At 41.1% G+C, this 12,296-nt stretch overlaps 2 protein-coding genes across 2 annotated transcripts in view; both read left to right on the top strand.

Moving 5' to 3' along the window:
* The window catches only part of LOC148025344 (uncharacterized), a 56,419-nt gene that overhangs the window by 35,947 nt on the left and 8,176 nt on the right, over window positions 1-12,296 (top strand). Inside the window, exons 2-4 of the mRNA XM_087692384.1 lie at window positions 219-245; window positions 403-501; window positions 666-789. Coding sequence (XP_087548510.1) covers window positions 219-245; window positions 403-501; window positions 666-789 — 250 coding nt within the window. The remainder of the gene's footprint in view (window positions 1-218; window positions 246-402; window positions 502-665; window positions 790-12,296) is intronic.
* Window positions 1,053-1,842, top strand: LOC148025345 (uncharacterized). The gene is made up of 3 exons (XM_087692385.1): window positions 1,053-1,208; window positions 1,344-1,370; window positions 1,513-1,842. Exons 1-3 carry the CDS (start codon window positions 1,119-1,121, stop codon window positions 1,741-1,743), a joined length of 348 nt encoding a protein of 115 aa, XP_087548511.1. The 5' UTR covers window positions 1,053-1,118; the 3' UTR covers window positions 1,744-1,842.

The following is a 12,296-nucleotide window of genomic DNA, read 5'->3' as shown; positions in this document are numbered from 1 at the left end:
TCATTGAGCTAGTAGATATTCTTCCTCCACAAGATTTGTTTTCTTGGCACATTGCAGTTTCTCCGGTTCCCTTGTTGGTCATATAGACAGTTTTTACGGTTAGTTATGTCGTACTTTTGAATTTTGTGTTTTGGTAGTTAATATAATGAGAGAGAGAGAGAGAGAGAGAGAGAGAGAGAGAGAGAGAGAGAGAGAGATGATGTTTGCAAATGCTACAGGGTTATGGATGCAGCAATGGATACAAGGTATCCCTCCTCAACCTTTCATGCATGTCCATGGGTAAACTTTGACTAAATAAAAGTCAACTAGTTATAGATATACGCTGGTTTAGTGCTGTTTTGGTTATCTTACAGAGGAATGCATTTTCTGCAAGTAAAATGCTGAATAATTTGATGGACCTAGGAGTACAATAACTACCTAAAGAGGAAAAGGAGAGCTGTTGCAAAGAGAGATTTGCTTAGATGGCGGACATGTGAAATCTTTATCAGAAACTTTGATGAGGTATAGTGTTATGTTTTCCAATGTGTGTAGTGGATGCTATACCCTGTTGCCTCTATTTTAATCTCACTCATATTCTTTGAGCCTTACATTGGTTCACGCTATTGTCTGTTGTATGTGCGTATTAAAATATCTACGAGATAATGACATAATCACGCTGCTTCCAGCTTTTCTGGTCTCATCGGCCCTGGAAATTCTCCAAGCAACAACATGAACAAGACCATAGTAGAAGGTACCAAACCAAGGGGGCTCAGGAACACACGGAACATTTTCGTCGCAAGAAACAAAAAAGTAAATTTGTCTTTTAACATTTGGGAATGTCTTTCATTTATGTTCAAAAGAGAGAAGCATGAGCCATCACTACAATTCATTGAGCATATTTGTGATCAAGGTTCACTAATAGAGCCTGTGGTGGTGGATGTGATGAAAGGGATGCTACATTTGTTTTGTCACTGTTTACGTGCCGATAGTTGTTAATTCATTGCGATGTCCCAGAGCTTAGAAGATCAATTGTGTGATCCTCAAGTTAAATGAGAGTAAGTACATAATGTTTCAGTACATACAGCAGTTATAATTTGTTTAAAAGAGAAGTTTAAGTGATCACTACAAATTTTTGACCTATGTGTGATGAAGATGTACAAGCAGAACCTGTGGTGGTGGATGGGATGTCACATTCAATCTGTCTGTTTTGTTATTCCGTAGCAATTTTGGTATCAATTAAACCATTACCTCTTAATTCATGTAACATCATATTTTGTAGAATATTCAATGTACAATAAACTTTTCTCATGAGTGTTGTATGATTCATATGGCCTGATTATGATCTGCTGGTATATTCTATGCAGGTCTTAAAGCCTCCACTTGAATTGGGTGTATGTTCGTTCTTCCCCCCCCCCCCCCCCCCCCCCCCCTTTTAAATTTAAAAAATTTGGGGCCAAATTGAAATGAACTGTCTTCTTTATGTCTGATACATGGACTTATGGAGGCTTGACTTCTTCAGGGTGATTGTCTCAGGCATTCACCCATTTCATGCACAAGCTTGGGTTTTTACCCTGCATAGTTCATCTTGATGCAAGTAGCCTCAATCCTAGTTTGGAGCTTTGCGCAGTAACTGAGAATCCATTGTCGTGGACTGTCAACCTGCTATATGGCAGCAGCAGTTCCTATCACTGTTTCATGAAAGATGCACAAAGACATATTCCAGGCCCAGTGAAGGAGAGCAAAGCATCACCAGTCAAAATGTGAGAAGCTGCATGTGGAGGTTTTAAGTAATACAAAGCTACAACGGGTACAGACATGGCATTAGGCTTGGCTTGAGTGATTTCTTCCTTTCCTCTTTCTGAATGCTCTGGGGCAGCATCACCTTGTATGTTCGCAGGGTTCAGTACAAGGGCATCCAACCATTTTCTTGGCGATGTAGATGCTACAAAAAATCAATAGAAAGTGACAAGTCAAAGGCAAATTTTACAGGTATGACGCAACTATTGAAGTGCATATTCAAGCCAGAGTGGTAGATGAGCATGTAGACTAGCCTAAGGTTCACTTCTGCTTGACAAATTTACGGCAGTTGGCTTCTTGAAGGTGGTCCGATTTGAAGTGGGATAGTAAGCATGTAGACTAGACTAGGGCTCAAATCAGCTAAGGGCTTCAGCATAGTGGACTCCTTGAGGGTGGTTCCAACTTGAGATTGGGGGTCTGTGGACCATAATACCCATTTTTTGTGGTTGATATCTTGTGGTTCAGCTTTTGAGTCTGCTCAAGTATATTAGATACCCATTTAAAGGGAAGCATGTTGATTGGATTTTATATGAGGATAGGACTAATGCCCCTACTTGCTAGGGTAAGAGATAGATCCCAAATGTTTGTAGGCATTCAGTGATTGGTCATGGATAATAAGAGATGATGGATGATCTTGACATAGCGACATAGGATAGTTTTTGGGGACTAAGGGAGGAACGGGATTGAGGATATGAATTGCCATCCTTGCCACCATGAGAGGGGACTCTAACGTGAGAATGAGACGAGACTAGTATGGTATGGGGACAGAAAGCTAGAAAGGGGCCATCCCATGTCACTATGTATTTGGAGCCATGTGCCAATGAAGATGATTCTAAACATGAATTGTATATTCATGGGAGTATTGTCTTTGACAAACCTTGCATATGCTTATGCAAAAGGATTTGCAATGGATGACAAACAAAAACCCCAATCATGGTTGATGCATACAGTAACCAAAATGTGAAATGTACATGAACTCTTAATATCTTTTTTCTAACTTTAGAATAGATTTTAACATAAAAACATTTTAATTTTGGTATCTCTAGCTCTGGGCATCATAACCATTGCACTGGTAGTGAAGGACATGGGCATGGACATGTAGTAGGCAGAGTCTCTGCGTTGTGACACAAGGGCAATGTTAAGCTAAAAAAGGTGCATTACGCATCAAATCTTCATTAGCTCATTAAATAACCTGGAAACTCAAATGCACTCAATGTGTTTCAACGTCCCATAAGCAAACTCCCCACTTTTTGGTTGGTTCCTCATCTATAAAAAGGGTGTGTTGGGTCACTGGCATCCCTTCTCACCATCAGCTACACTGTGTTCCTCTCATCCAACTCACTGCTGTGGTGATCCTTGGCTGGTACCCATCAATTTGGGGACTCCTATAGGGTGTGTTTCACTCCAATTTTCTGTTGCCATCATCTCTAGCGTCTGCAGCAGCCATCCTCAGCTGTCACCTTCCTTTTGGAGAGTCGTGCATCAGCCTAGCGACTTCTGCAGGCTGTGTTTTGCCTCAGCTTGCTGATGTCATCAGTTTTTGCATCAGCACGACCTGATGAGCTTGCATTTTGTTGTGTACAGCAGGCACATGATAGCTAGTCGCACATTGCATGTGTTGGGCACCCTCATCAATCTTGGGCAGCACTTGTTCTGCCTTCTCCTGCTGCCATCCTACTGATCTACGCTTGGAGGACAGCTGTGTTTTGCTCCAGATCATGCTCCACTATTGTCACCTTGCTCATGGTGGACCATCTTGCTTTGACTACACTGAAGGATGACACTCTTTTTACCTCCCTTAGCCTACGCCCACGAGAGCCATTGGTTGTTGGACAACTCTGCCCTTGAGTATTTTGTACACTTTATTCACTATTCATTCAGTTATCTTCTTTTTGTGTTGTGTGTTTCTGCATTAGTGTTTGAGTACTTTGTGTTTCAGTTGTGGTTTGTACACTTAAGTGTTTTCTTTTCCAAAACCTAGCATATCTCCACAAGTAGGACCAAAGAATGGGCTTAGAAACTTTGAAATAGTATGTTTCTAAGGTTAAAACAATGAAACTTTCATTAAATGAAACTTTGGCCAAAGTTAGGGCAGTTACTTATTAATTGAAAATTTGGGCAGCCATTTGAAAATCTGGCTTGTCCCAATATTAGTAAATGAGGTGAAAATGTGGAATAATGTTGCGTGATTCTTAGGCAAGTGAAACTTGCCATTTTATGTCACAAGTATGTGTCTTTCCAAGTTCAGGATTAACATGTGGTTAACTCCTAGTTCTTTTGGTAGGTGAGACATTGCATTATTTGTGTAGGACATGGGCATGGCCATTAGTGGCAAGAGTTCAATAGTGGGGAGTAGAGACTTATTAATTAATTATTGTGCGAGTCCTAGGTGCACATTTAAATTATTGGGGCCTTTTGACCCTTAGTGCCAAAGTTTCGATTAGATTATTAAATTTGGGCCCCAACACCAAATTTAATCATTTTTTCGAATAAATATCATTTTTGGTGCAAAAACGTGGGAAAAGCCAGGAGGCAATTTTTGGACAGATCATGGCAGTTTTTGCATTGTCATGGCAGGTTGAGAGCACAGCCACAATATCTGGCATCAGGGTGGCAACTTTCGTAGCAGTCGTGGGATTAAGGACAGCCAGTTGTGGCAGCCTGGACTGCAACTTTCGTAGCAGTCGTGGGATTAAGGACAGCCAGTTGTGGCAGCCTGGATGCATAGTCGCCAGTCTCTCTTCTCTTCTGTGTAGTTTGCTGTAAGGAACCGGCTGTTTTCTCTTTCCATTCAGTGTAGACTTGCTGTCTAGGATTGCATGTAGGATATGTGCAACGCTTTTTCTTACTGAGGGTATCAGAATTGGTGTTGACAATGGTCTTGATCTTCATGCATATACTTTTTGAGCCATTCATGCAAAAATTGAGGCTTCCATGGCAGATCTGATCAGTCTTGGAGGCTGTTAGTCAGGGTTGGTGAGAGCTACTGGTGGCTTAGTAAGCAGGTAGGCTGGCCTGATCAATGAAATGCAGGTATAAAGCACAAGGTGCTTGTTAGAGATTGCTAGTGGTTGAAACTTTGAGCAAGAGCAGTCTAGCTCACACTAGTTTGTGTGTTTTATTTGTTGAAATGTGATGAAGTTAAGTGCTTGTAGATCAATGATTAATTATTACCCTTTGGACATCACCCTTTTGCTTTACAAAGGTGAGCTTGTGGTTGTCTGTATGTAGTGCTAGCATTTAGATCATATTTTGACAGTGAAGTTCAACAAAGATGTTTGAGTTATGATTTGTGTGAGGATCTGAGGTCATCCAAGTAGGGGAAACCATAACTTCTTGTTGATGGATGGACAACTAGTTGAATGAGGTATGCATGTGAATATTTCCGAGCCTCATGAGCCAGACAAAATTGAAGCTGAAGAGGATGCATCATTTAGAGCATAGTGATCAATGCAGTTGACAAGTTTGGTCAGCTTATAGATGCAATGGGACTCTTACTCAGTTGATGAATAGTCCCAAATTTGCTGAGTTATTGGATCCTTCCTTGAATATTGGTGGAAAGAAACAAGGTGCATAGATAAAGGAACCAAGTGTGGCTCAATGACAGGTAGTAGATCCTATGGAGAATAATGGATAATGTGCTATGCCTACTATGCTTGGTGCTCCTTTGAAAAATCCACTCCAGTGATTGCTGCCTTACATGTACCCAGGATACTTTGGGGGTGGTTTAGTATTTTAGCCATGCAAGCTGATGTGCTGGCTAAAAAAGGTTTACTTGGGGACCCACCGCACAGTTGTAATGTATGGTAATGCAGGCATGCAGCAAAGTTTTCAAAGTGGAATGTGTGGAAGTGAGTAGGGCATTGCAGGCATGCAGGATGTGCAAGTCAATGGGTTTGGTTTGGTAAATCAAACAATTGCTGGTAGTGCTAGCAATGCACAGTTTTTGTAGCCAGTGGTTGCATTTTCCCTCATGACCAATAGTAGTATATGGAGCATTTGCATGACCAGCATTTATACCATGAGTCTCAAACATAGTGGGTTGCATATATGCATTGTCAAACTTGCCACTTTGTGCCTTGGCATCATGCCGATGTTGCTATACATGGGGTTATGCATATTACCAGCCATACTCGGATATGTTGGGCCTTACACACCATGCATTGGTTGTTGCATACCATAAGGAGTTGGGCCATACATCCCCGTATGTAGTCCTTGACCCACCATAGCATAGAAACTAGTGCTACCACCGAAGTACCATGGCTGCCACATCCCAAAGCTCTTTGAAAACAATTTCCTCTTCTTGCCTTTGTTGCCCTCTTTTAAGGTGTACAAAAAGTGCATAAACAAAGGATTTTTTGCTAATTGCAGAATCATTTCAATTGCCATCCTTAGCCTAGGTTTAAATTGGTCATTAAATTCCTCTTTCTCTTGTTGGTCATCAACTTCAAGAGACCTAGAAGGACCCACATTTTGGTCTAAATCGACATTATCAACTTACTATCCGTGTTGCTATCAAGAAATGTGTGACGGAACGGTACACTTTGATATCATGTCAAGAAATGATTGCTGTAAAGGCAAACCATAGAGTATGATTTGCGGGAGAAACATAGAGTATGTACGACAAATAGTGAGAGAGAAGAGAAACTTAGAAAACATAGAAGAAGATGATGATGAAGCAATGAATCATAGTAAGTGAACAGAGTTGATACTGTGGAGCCGAAGCTCTAAAGATGATTGTAGTATATTGTTTGAATCAAGCGAGAGCACGTGAAGAAACCTTGCACTGAAGAGGAGCTAAACATAGTCCTCTTGGCAGTGGGATGTCGAAGATATATGTTGAAGGTGAAGGACAATTATCGAGGGAGTGGAACACAGTCCCTAGATGCCATCGGAGTTGAGAAAGAAATCACTAACTACGAACGTGTGCTTTGGAAGATGAGGATCAACAAGATGTCTTTGCCAAATGAGAAAATCCACCTCCTAATGGAGCATGAATTGCAAAAACATAGGTGTTTGAGGTAGCAAGTGCTATCAGAGCCATCTTCGATACCAGGGAGATGTTAGATTGCGAAGCACAACCTGAGAGGTTGATGCTAGGTGGAGAGCACGGTCGCTATGAGGGAGGTGATCTGGCAGCAAAAACGCAGGTGCATGTTGATGCCAAATGGAGATGATGGTTACCTAGTGGAGAAAGAGAATCTACGGCCAAAAACATAGGTATGATGCCAAGTATAGATGGTTCCTAGGTGGAGGAAGAGAATCTGCAGCAAAAAATGTAGGTATAATCTAAAATTAACCTTTCTCCTTGGATGGGGTTGTGGTAATAACTTGATTTAACATAATTACAAGTAATTAATTCACATAAGTTGAAAATGCACACTTTGCTACTTTAATCTTGGACGATGGACAACTTGTTGGCCCCAAAATTGGTGTCCCTTGCAGTATTTCTTTAGCTTTTATCGCAAATAGATGGAGTGCAACTGAGATTCTTTGATCACCTTTGCTAATCCAAGTGCTATCTATTGTCATAAATGATTAGCAAGCCTTCAAACTAATTTGCCCCTTGGTTTGCTTGGGAAATTGGCCTTCACCTTGCTTCTTGTAAGACAAATTTAGTCCCAAATTGAAATCGGCTAGGTGGCCTTTTAAATCTCTTTGAAATTCTTCAATTTAAGCTATTGGAATTCAAGTCTTAGGGCTTCAATTTTAAGCATGTATCCCGAGGTAGTTGTCAAACCCTAATCTATGCTGTAAATTAGGGTTTACAACAGAGATTTTCCAATATATCAATCTCTGATGACTCAAATGGCTAGATTTTACTACGATTAATGGAGAGATGACTGTGGGATAAGAGTGTTGTAGAGAGAAATTTCAAAGTTTCATTGGGAGAAATATTAAAAAATTGTTGCTGCCTTGCTTAAACAAACATGGAAGTTGTTTCCTACAGCTTAGGACCACTAGAAAGGTTGTTGCCCCCTCCTGTATTTTGTCACTTGCACTAGGACCTTAGGCTGCTCTGACCTATATCTAGAGAACTCCAAATCGTTGTCAACTAGTGTAGGGTTGGTCCCTGGTGGTTACAAATCACATCAATAGCATCTTCTTGTTCTCTAGGAGCGTGTTTCTCTCTTACAATTGTTGGAATAGACTTACACCAACCCCCAAAAACGTCTTTCCCACTTGCATGGGTAAGTTTTACCAAGTGGTAGCCTTCTAATCTCATTTTTCAACATTGTCTAAGTTATTAATTTTGTTAGGCATGACTTATTACAATTTTTGTCTTTGGCATCAAAATTGATGTCTCAAGGTCTTGGGTTCCACATTATGAAATAATTAACTTGCATCTTACATGTGCTAGATACATTTGTACATTTGATTAACTTTTAATCGAATGCTAGGCAAAGCAATAAAAATTTTCACATCCTTGTGACACAATCTAACACTAGATGGTGGAGATGGTGGCCAAGTGGAGGAAGAGAATTTGCAGCCCAAAACCCAGTCTAGAAGGTGAAGGAAATAGGGTGCTTGGTACAAGGAGAGATGAAGACCATGAATTGCAATGTCCCCTTGGTGGGGTGTGAGCAACAGTAGAGAGATGGAAGAGAGTAATAGTATGTCAAAGGAATGAATGTGGGGATGAGTGAATGGGTGGAGTTAATGCCGTATATATAGGCATAGACTGTCTTGAGTGTCACCCATTGAAGTCTATTGGGTGGTCTCCAACTCTCTCTCAAGGCATTCAGAAAGTTTTTTTGGGGTTGTATATGGAAACCAAAAATAGAAATGGAGGAGGGAAATGACATTGAATGATATAGTTTCTCAAGAGTAGTATGCCTTGTCCAAGATTAGGCAATGTATTTGCCCCAACACTTTGTAAAGTTCTGAGATTGAGAGGCATTATCCTTGCTTGATTCCATCTCACTATATGAAGACATTCTTATCATAAATGCTTAGCTGATTATAATTTCAGCACTAAAGCAATAGTTATAACCTTTAATCAGGTGTCTTACACCAAGTCAAGGGATTTGAAGGTATCCCAGAAATGGAACCATGAAACTAGCCTTCCTCCTCGGATAGGGTGGCAATAATTTGATTTAATGGTAATTACAGTAAGTAATAAGTTCACATAAATAGGAATGCACAAATTTTCACTTTAATCTTGGATAATGAATAGCTTGTTGGCTCCAAAACTAGTGCCCCTTATAGTATTTCTTTAGCTTTTATTGCAAATGGATGGAGTACAATTAAGATTCTCAAATCTTGTTTGCTAATCCATGTGCCTCTTGGTGTCAAAACTGATCGGCAAGCCTTCAAGCCACTTTACCCCTTGGTTTACTTGGGGATTGGCCTTTACCTTGCTCTTTGAAAGATAAGTTAATCCCCAAATCTGATATGGGTTGGCCGGCCTCTTGGATTTCCTTAAAATTCTTGAATTTCAGTTGTCTGAATTCAAGTCCTAGGCCCTCAATTGTGAGCACGCATCCTATGGTGGCTGTTAAACTTTAATTTCTATTGTAAATTAGGGTTTACAATGGAGATTTTCCAATCTCTCCACATTTGATAACTCAAATGGCTAGATTTTATTGAGATAACTTGAGAGATGGTCGTGGGATGAGAGAGAATGTTGTAGAGAGAAAAATTTTAGAGTTTCATTGTGAGAAAGGCTGAAAAATTGTTGTTGCCCTACTCAAACAGCTATTGAAGCTCTTCCCTACAACTTAGGACCACTAGAAAGATTACTATCCCCTCTTGTATGTTGTCACCTGCAGTAGCAGAAGGACCTTGGACTGCTATCACTTGCATGTGGAGGGCTCCAAATCGTTGTCACTTACTGTAGGACTGGTTTGTTGGTCGTTACAAATCACATTAGTAGCATCTTCTTGTTCTCTAACATTCTGCTTCTCTCTCACAATTCTTGGAATAGACTTCCACCAGTCCTTAAAAAAGTTTTTCCCATTTGCATGGGCAAGTTTTGCCTAGTAGCAGGCTTCTAATCCCATTTTTCAACATGATCCAACTTATTAAATTAATTTTTAGAATATCTAATTTTAAAATTTAATTTAATAATTATTCTAGCATCCAAAAATAATAATTCCAACAGGCAATAATCAAATTTGTCTTTCAAATATCATTGAGCAGTTATTATTATCCCTTAGATTAGTATTAAGTAATTAATTAATTCCTAGTCTCTAATGTCACCATTGACATTAGTGGCCAATAAACTGGTCTAGGCCAAAATTTGACATGGTGCCATCTAGCATATTTATGACGTAACATATTACAACTTTTACCTTTTGTTGAGAAACCCTTTACCCGCAACTTGTGTTTTTACGTTTTTGCGTTTTGCATTTAGGGTTTGTAGCCCGAAAAAAGGGCACTACCCTAGATTGATTGTGTCTATTTATAGGTCACTCTCTCATTCATTCCGCTGATCCTAAGTCCGTGACTCCCACTCTCTCTTCATCAGTCTTCTAACACTCTCTCTCTTCCATCATCTCTCTCTCTCCTCTCCTACCACCATCTCCACACTCCTAGTGTCAGCCTGCATCTCCAGTTGGTTGCGTTTATGGTGGCACTGTGCTTCTCTTTAGCTGGCGTCTATCCTCCATTGTTAGCGACAGCATCTTCTGTGCTCTTCCATCATCTCTCTCTCTTCCTCCTGCCACCATCTCCACACTCCTAGTGTCAGCTTGCATCTCCAGTTGGTTGCGTTTACGGTGGCACTGTGCTCCTCTTCAACTGGCGTCTATCCTCCATTGTTAGCGACAGCATCTTCTGTGCTTCTATACCTTGCGTTTGGAGTCCACACTCTCTTGGTGTCAGCATCCATCCTTTTGGCGGCTCCACCTTCTTGTGTTTGGCTGCCAGGGAGGTTTCTCACCATTTGGCGTCTCTCTCCAGCAAGCATCGCCTTCATTAGAGGTAGTTGCACCTTGCGTTTGGTTCCTGGCTGCTTTCCACCCTTCTGATGTTACTCCACAGCTAGCGTTTCACTCCTAGAGGCGATCTTCGTTTGCGTTTTCAGCATCTGGCTCATCCTCACCACATGGCGTCACTCCCAGCAGCTAGCATCACCTCATCAGGCTTGCGTTTGTGGACAGAGGCTTCATCGGCTGTCTCCTTGCTCGTAGGTACCACTCTTCATCCCTATGTTTGCAGATTCAGAGGCTCCTTACCCTTCGACGGTAGTCTCCTTGCTCCAGGCAACACCTCCTCATCCTGCGTTTGCAGACTCAGAGGCTTCTTCAGCAGTCTTCTTGCACTCCAAGGCTTACTTTGTGCTACGGCACCCTTGTATAAGATTCACTTCATCAGCATGATTAATCTTTCATCATATTCTGTGTTTCTTTTTTCTCTCTGTGTTTGCCATACACTCTCTCTATTTTCCCTCGCAAATCTACTGTCTCTCTGGTTACTTAGTCATTTTGACATGGTATCAGAATTGGAGGTGCTTAGAGAGCCACAAAGATCCTCCTCATTAGAGAAGACAAAGACCGGTGGCGGGTTCGGCATCAACATTTGATTTTTCTATCATTTCCGCTGTGCATTGGGAGATATTCTTTTTCTCGCTCCCACCCTCCCTTCTCTAGTTTGCCACCCCAGTACCATGGTATCGGAATTGGAGGTGCTTAGAGAGCCACAAAGATCCTCATCATTAGAGAAGACAAAGACCAGTGGCGGGTTCGGCATCAACATTTGATTTCTCTATCATTTCCGCTGTGCATTGGGAGATATTCTTTTTCTCCCTCCCACCCTCCCTTCTCTAGTTTGCCACCCCAGTACCATGGCGTCTCCACCGACAGATTACCCTTTTATTGGGTGCTACTACTGCAGCACGAACGGTCATGCCACTGAAGACTGTCGACTTCGACCGTTGCTCCCCACCCCCTGGAGTATATGCGTTTTCCACCATGCACTCTGAAACTGGTCTATGACTCACATAAAGTGGTAGTTCCTTCGATTAACACCTGGTCTTTTCACACACACACACATACACACGCAAACAAGGACCTCACTTCCTCGCTCAACACCAGATTGGCCCCGAAGACTGGCGCCCCTCTTGGTATTTCTTTATTAATTAAAAGATGGAAAGAAATGTTCCAAAATACATAACCTGTGAACAGCTGGTTTTCATATTTTCAGAGTAAATCGCAGCTGCATAAGGACAGTACAGCATGACCAGAACAACATTCCTTTTAGGAAATTATTTGTGACCATAACTCAATTATTCATGTGCAGAATTGCAATCTGTAGAACTCTGTATTTACTGTTTTTTTACTGTCCAGCATTTCCAGAACAACATCCCTTTTAGGAAAGCATTTTTTGTGACCATAACTCAATGATTCATGTGCGGAATTGCAGTCTGTAGAACTCTGTATCTATTGTTTTTACTGTCCAGCATATCGAGAACAACATCCCTTTTACCCTGGCATCATTCCAACATTAAAACAGTCCCACAAACAACACTAAATTAGAGCTGAAAAACCCTGTTCCTGTGTGGCATAGTCATCACTTTC

This window comes from Lygodium microphyllum, chromosome 14, assembly GCF_053477565.2.
Source record: "Lygodium microphyllum isolate KBCC chromosome 14, Lygodium_microphyllum_v1.1.10, whole genome shotgun sequence".
Taxonomy (NCBI): domain Eukaryota; kingdom Viridiplantae; phylum Streptophyta; class Polypodiopsida; order Schizaeales; family Lygodiaceae; genus Lygodium; species Lygodium microphyllum.
The sequence above is the reverse complement of the archived record's forward strand: the minus strand, read 5'-3'. Positions and strand labels throughout refer to the sequence as shown.

What these genes read in the sequence shown, in the direction of transcription:
- LOC148025345 (XM_087692385.1), top strand. Translation starts at nt 1,119, where the DNA reads ATGTGTGATGAAGATGTACAAGCAGAACCTGTGGTGGTGGATGGGATG. An exon ending in GTTATTCCGTAGCAATTTTG is followed by an intron (nt 1,209 to 1,343) that starts GTATCAATTAAA and finishes TATTCTATGCAG; the next exon opens with GTCTTAAAGCCTCCACTTGA. An exon ending in AGCCTCCACTTGAATTGGGT is followed by an intron (nt 1,371 to 1,512) that starts GTATGTTCGTTC and finishes TGATTGTCTCAG; the next exon opens with GCATTCACCCATTTCATGCA.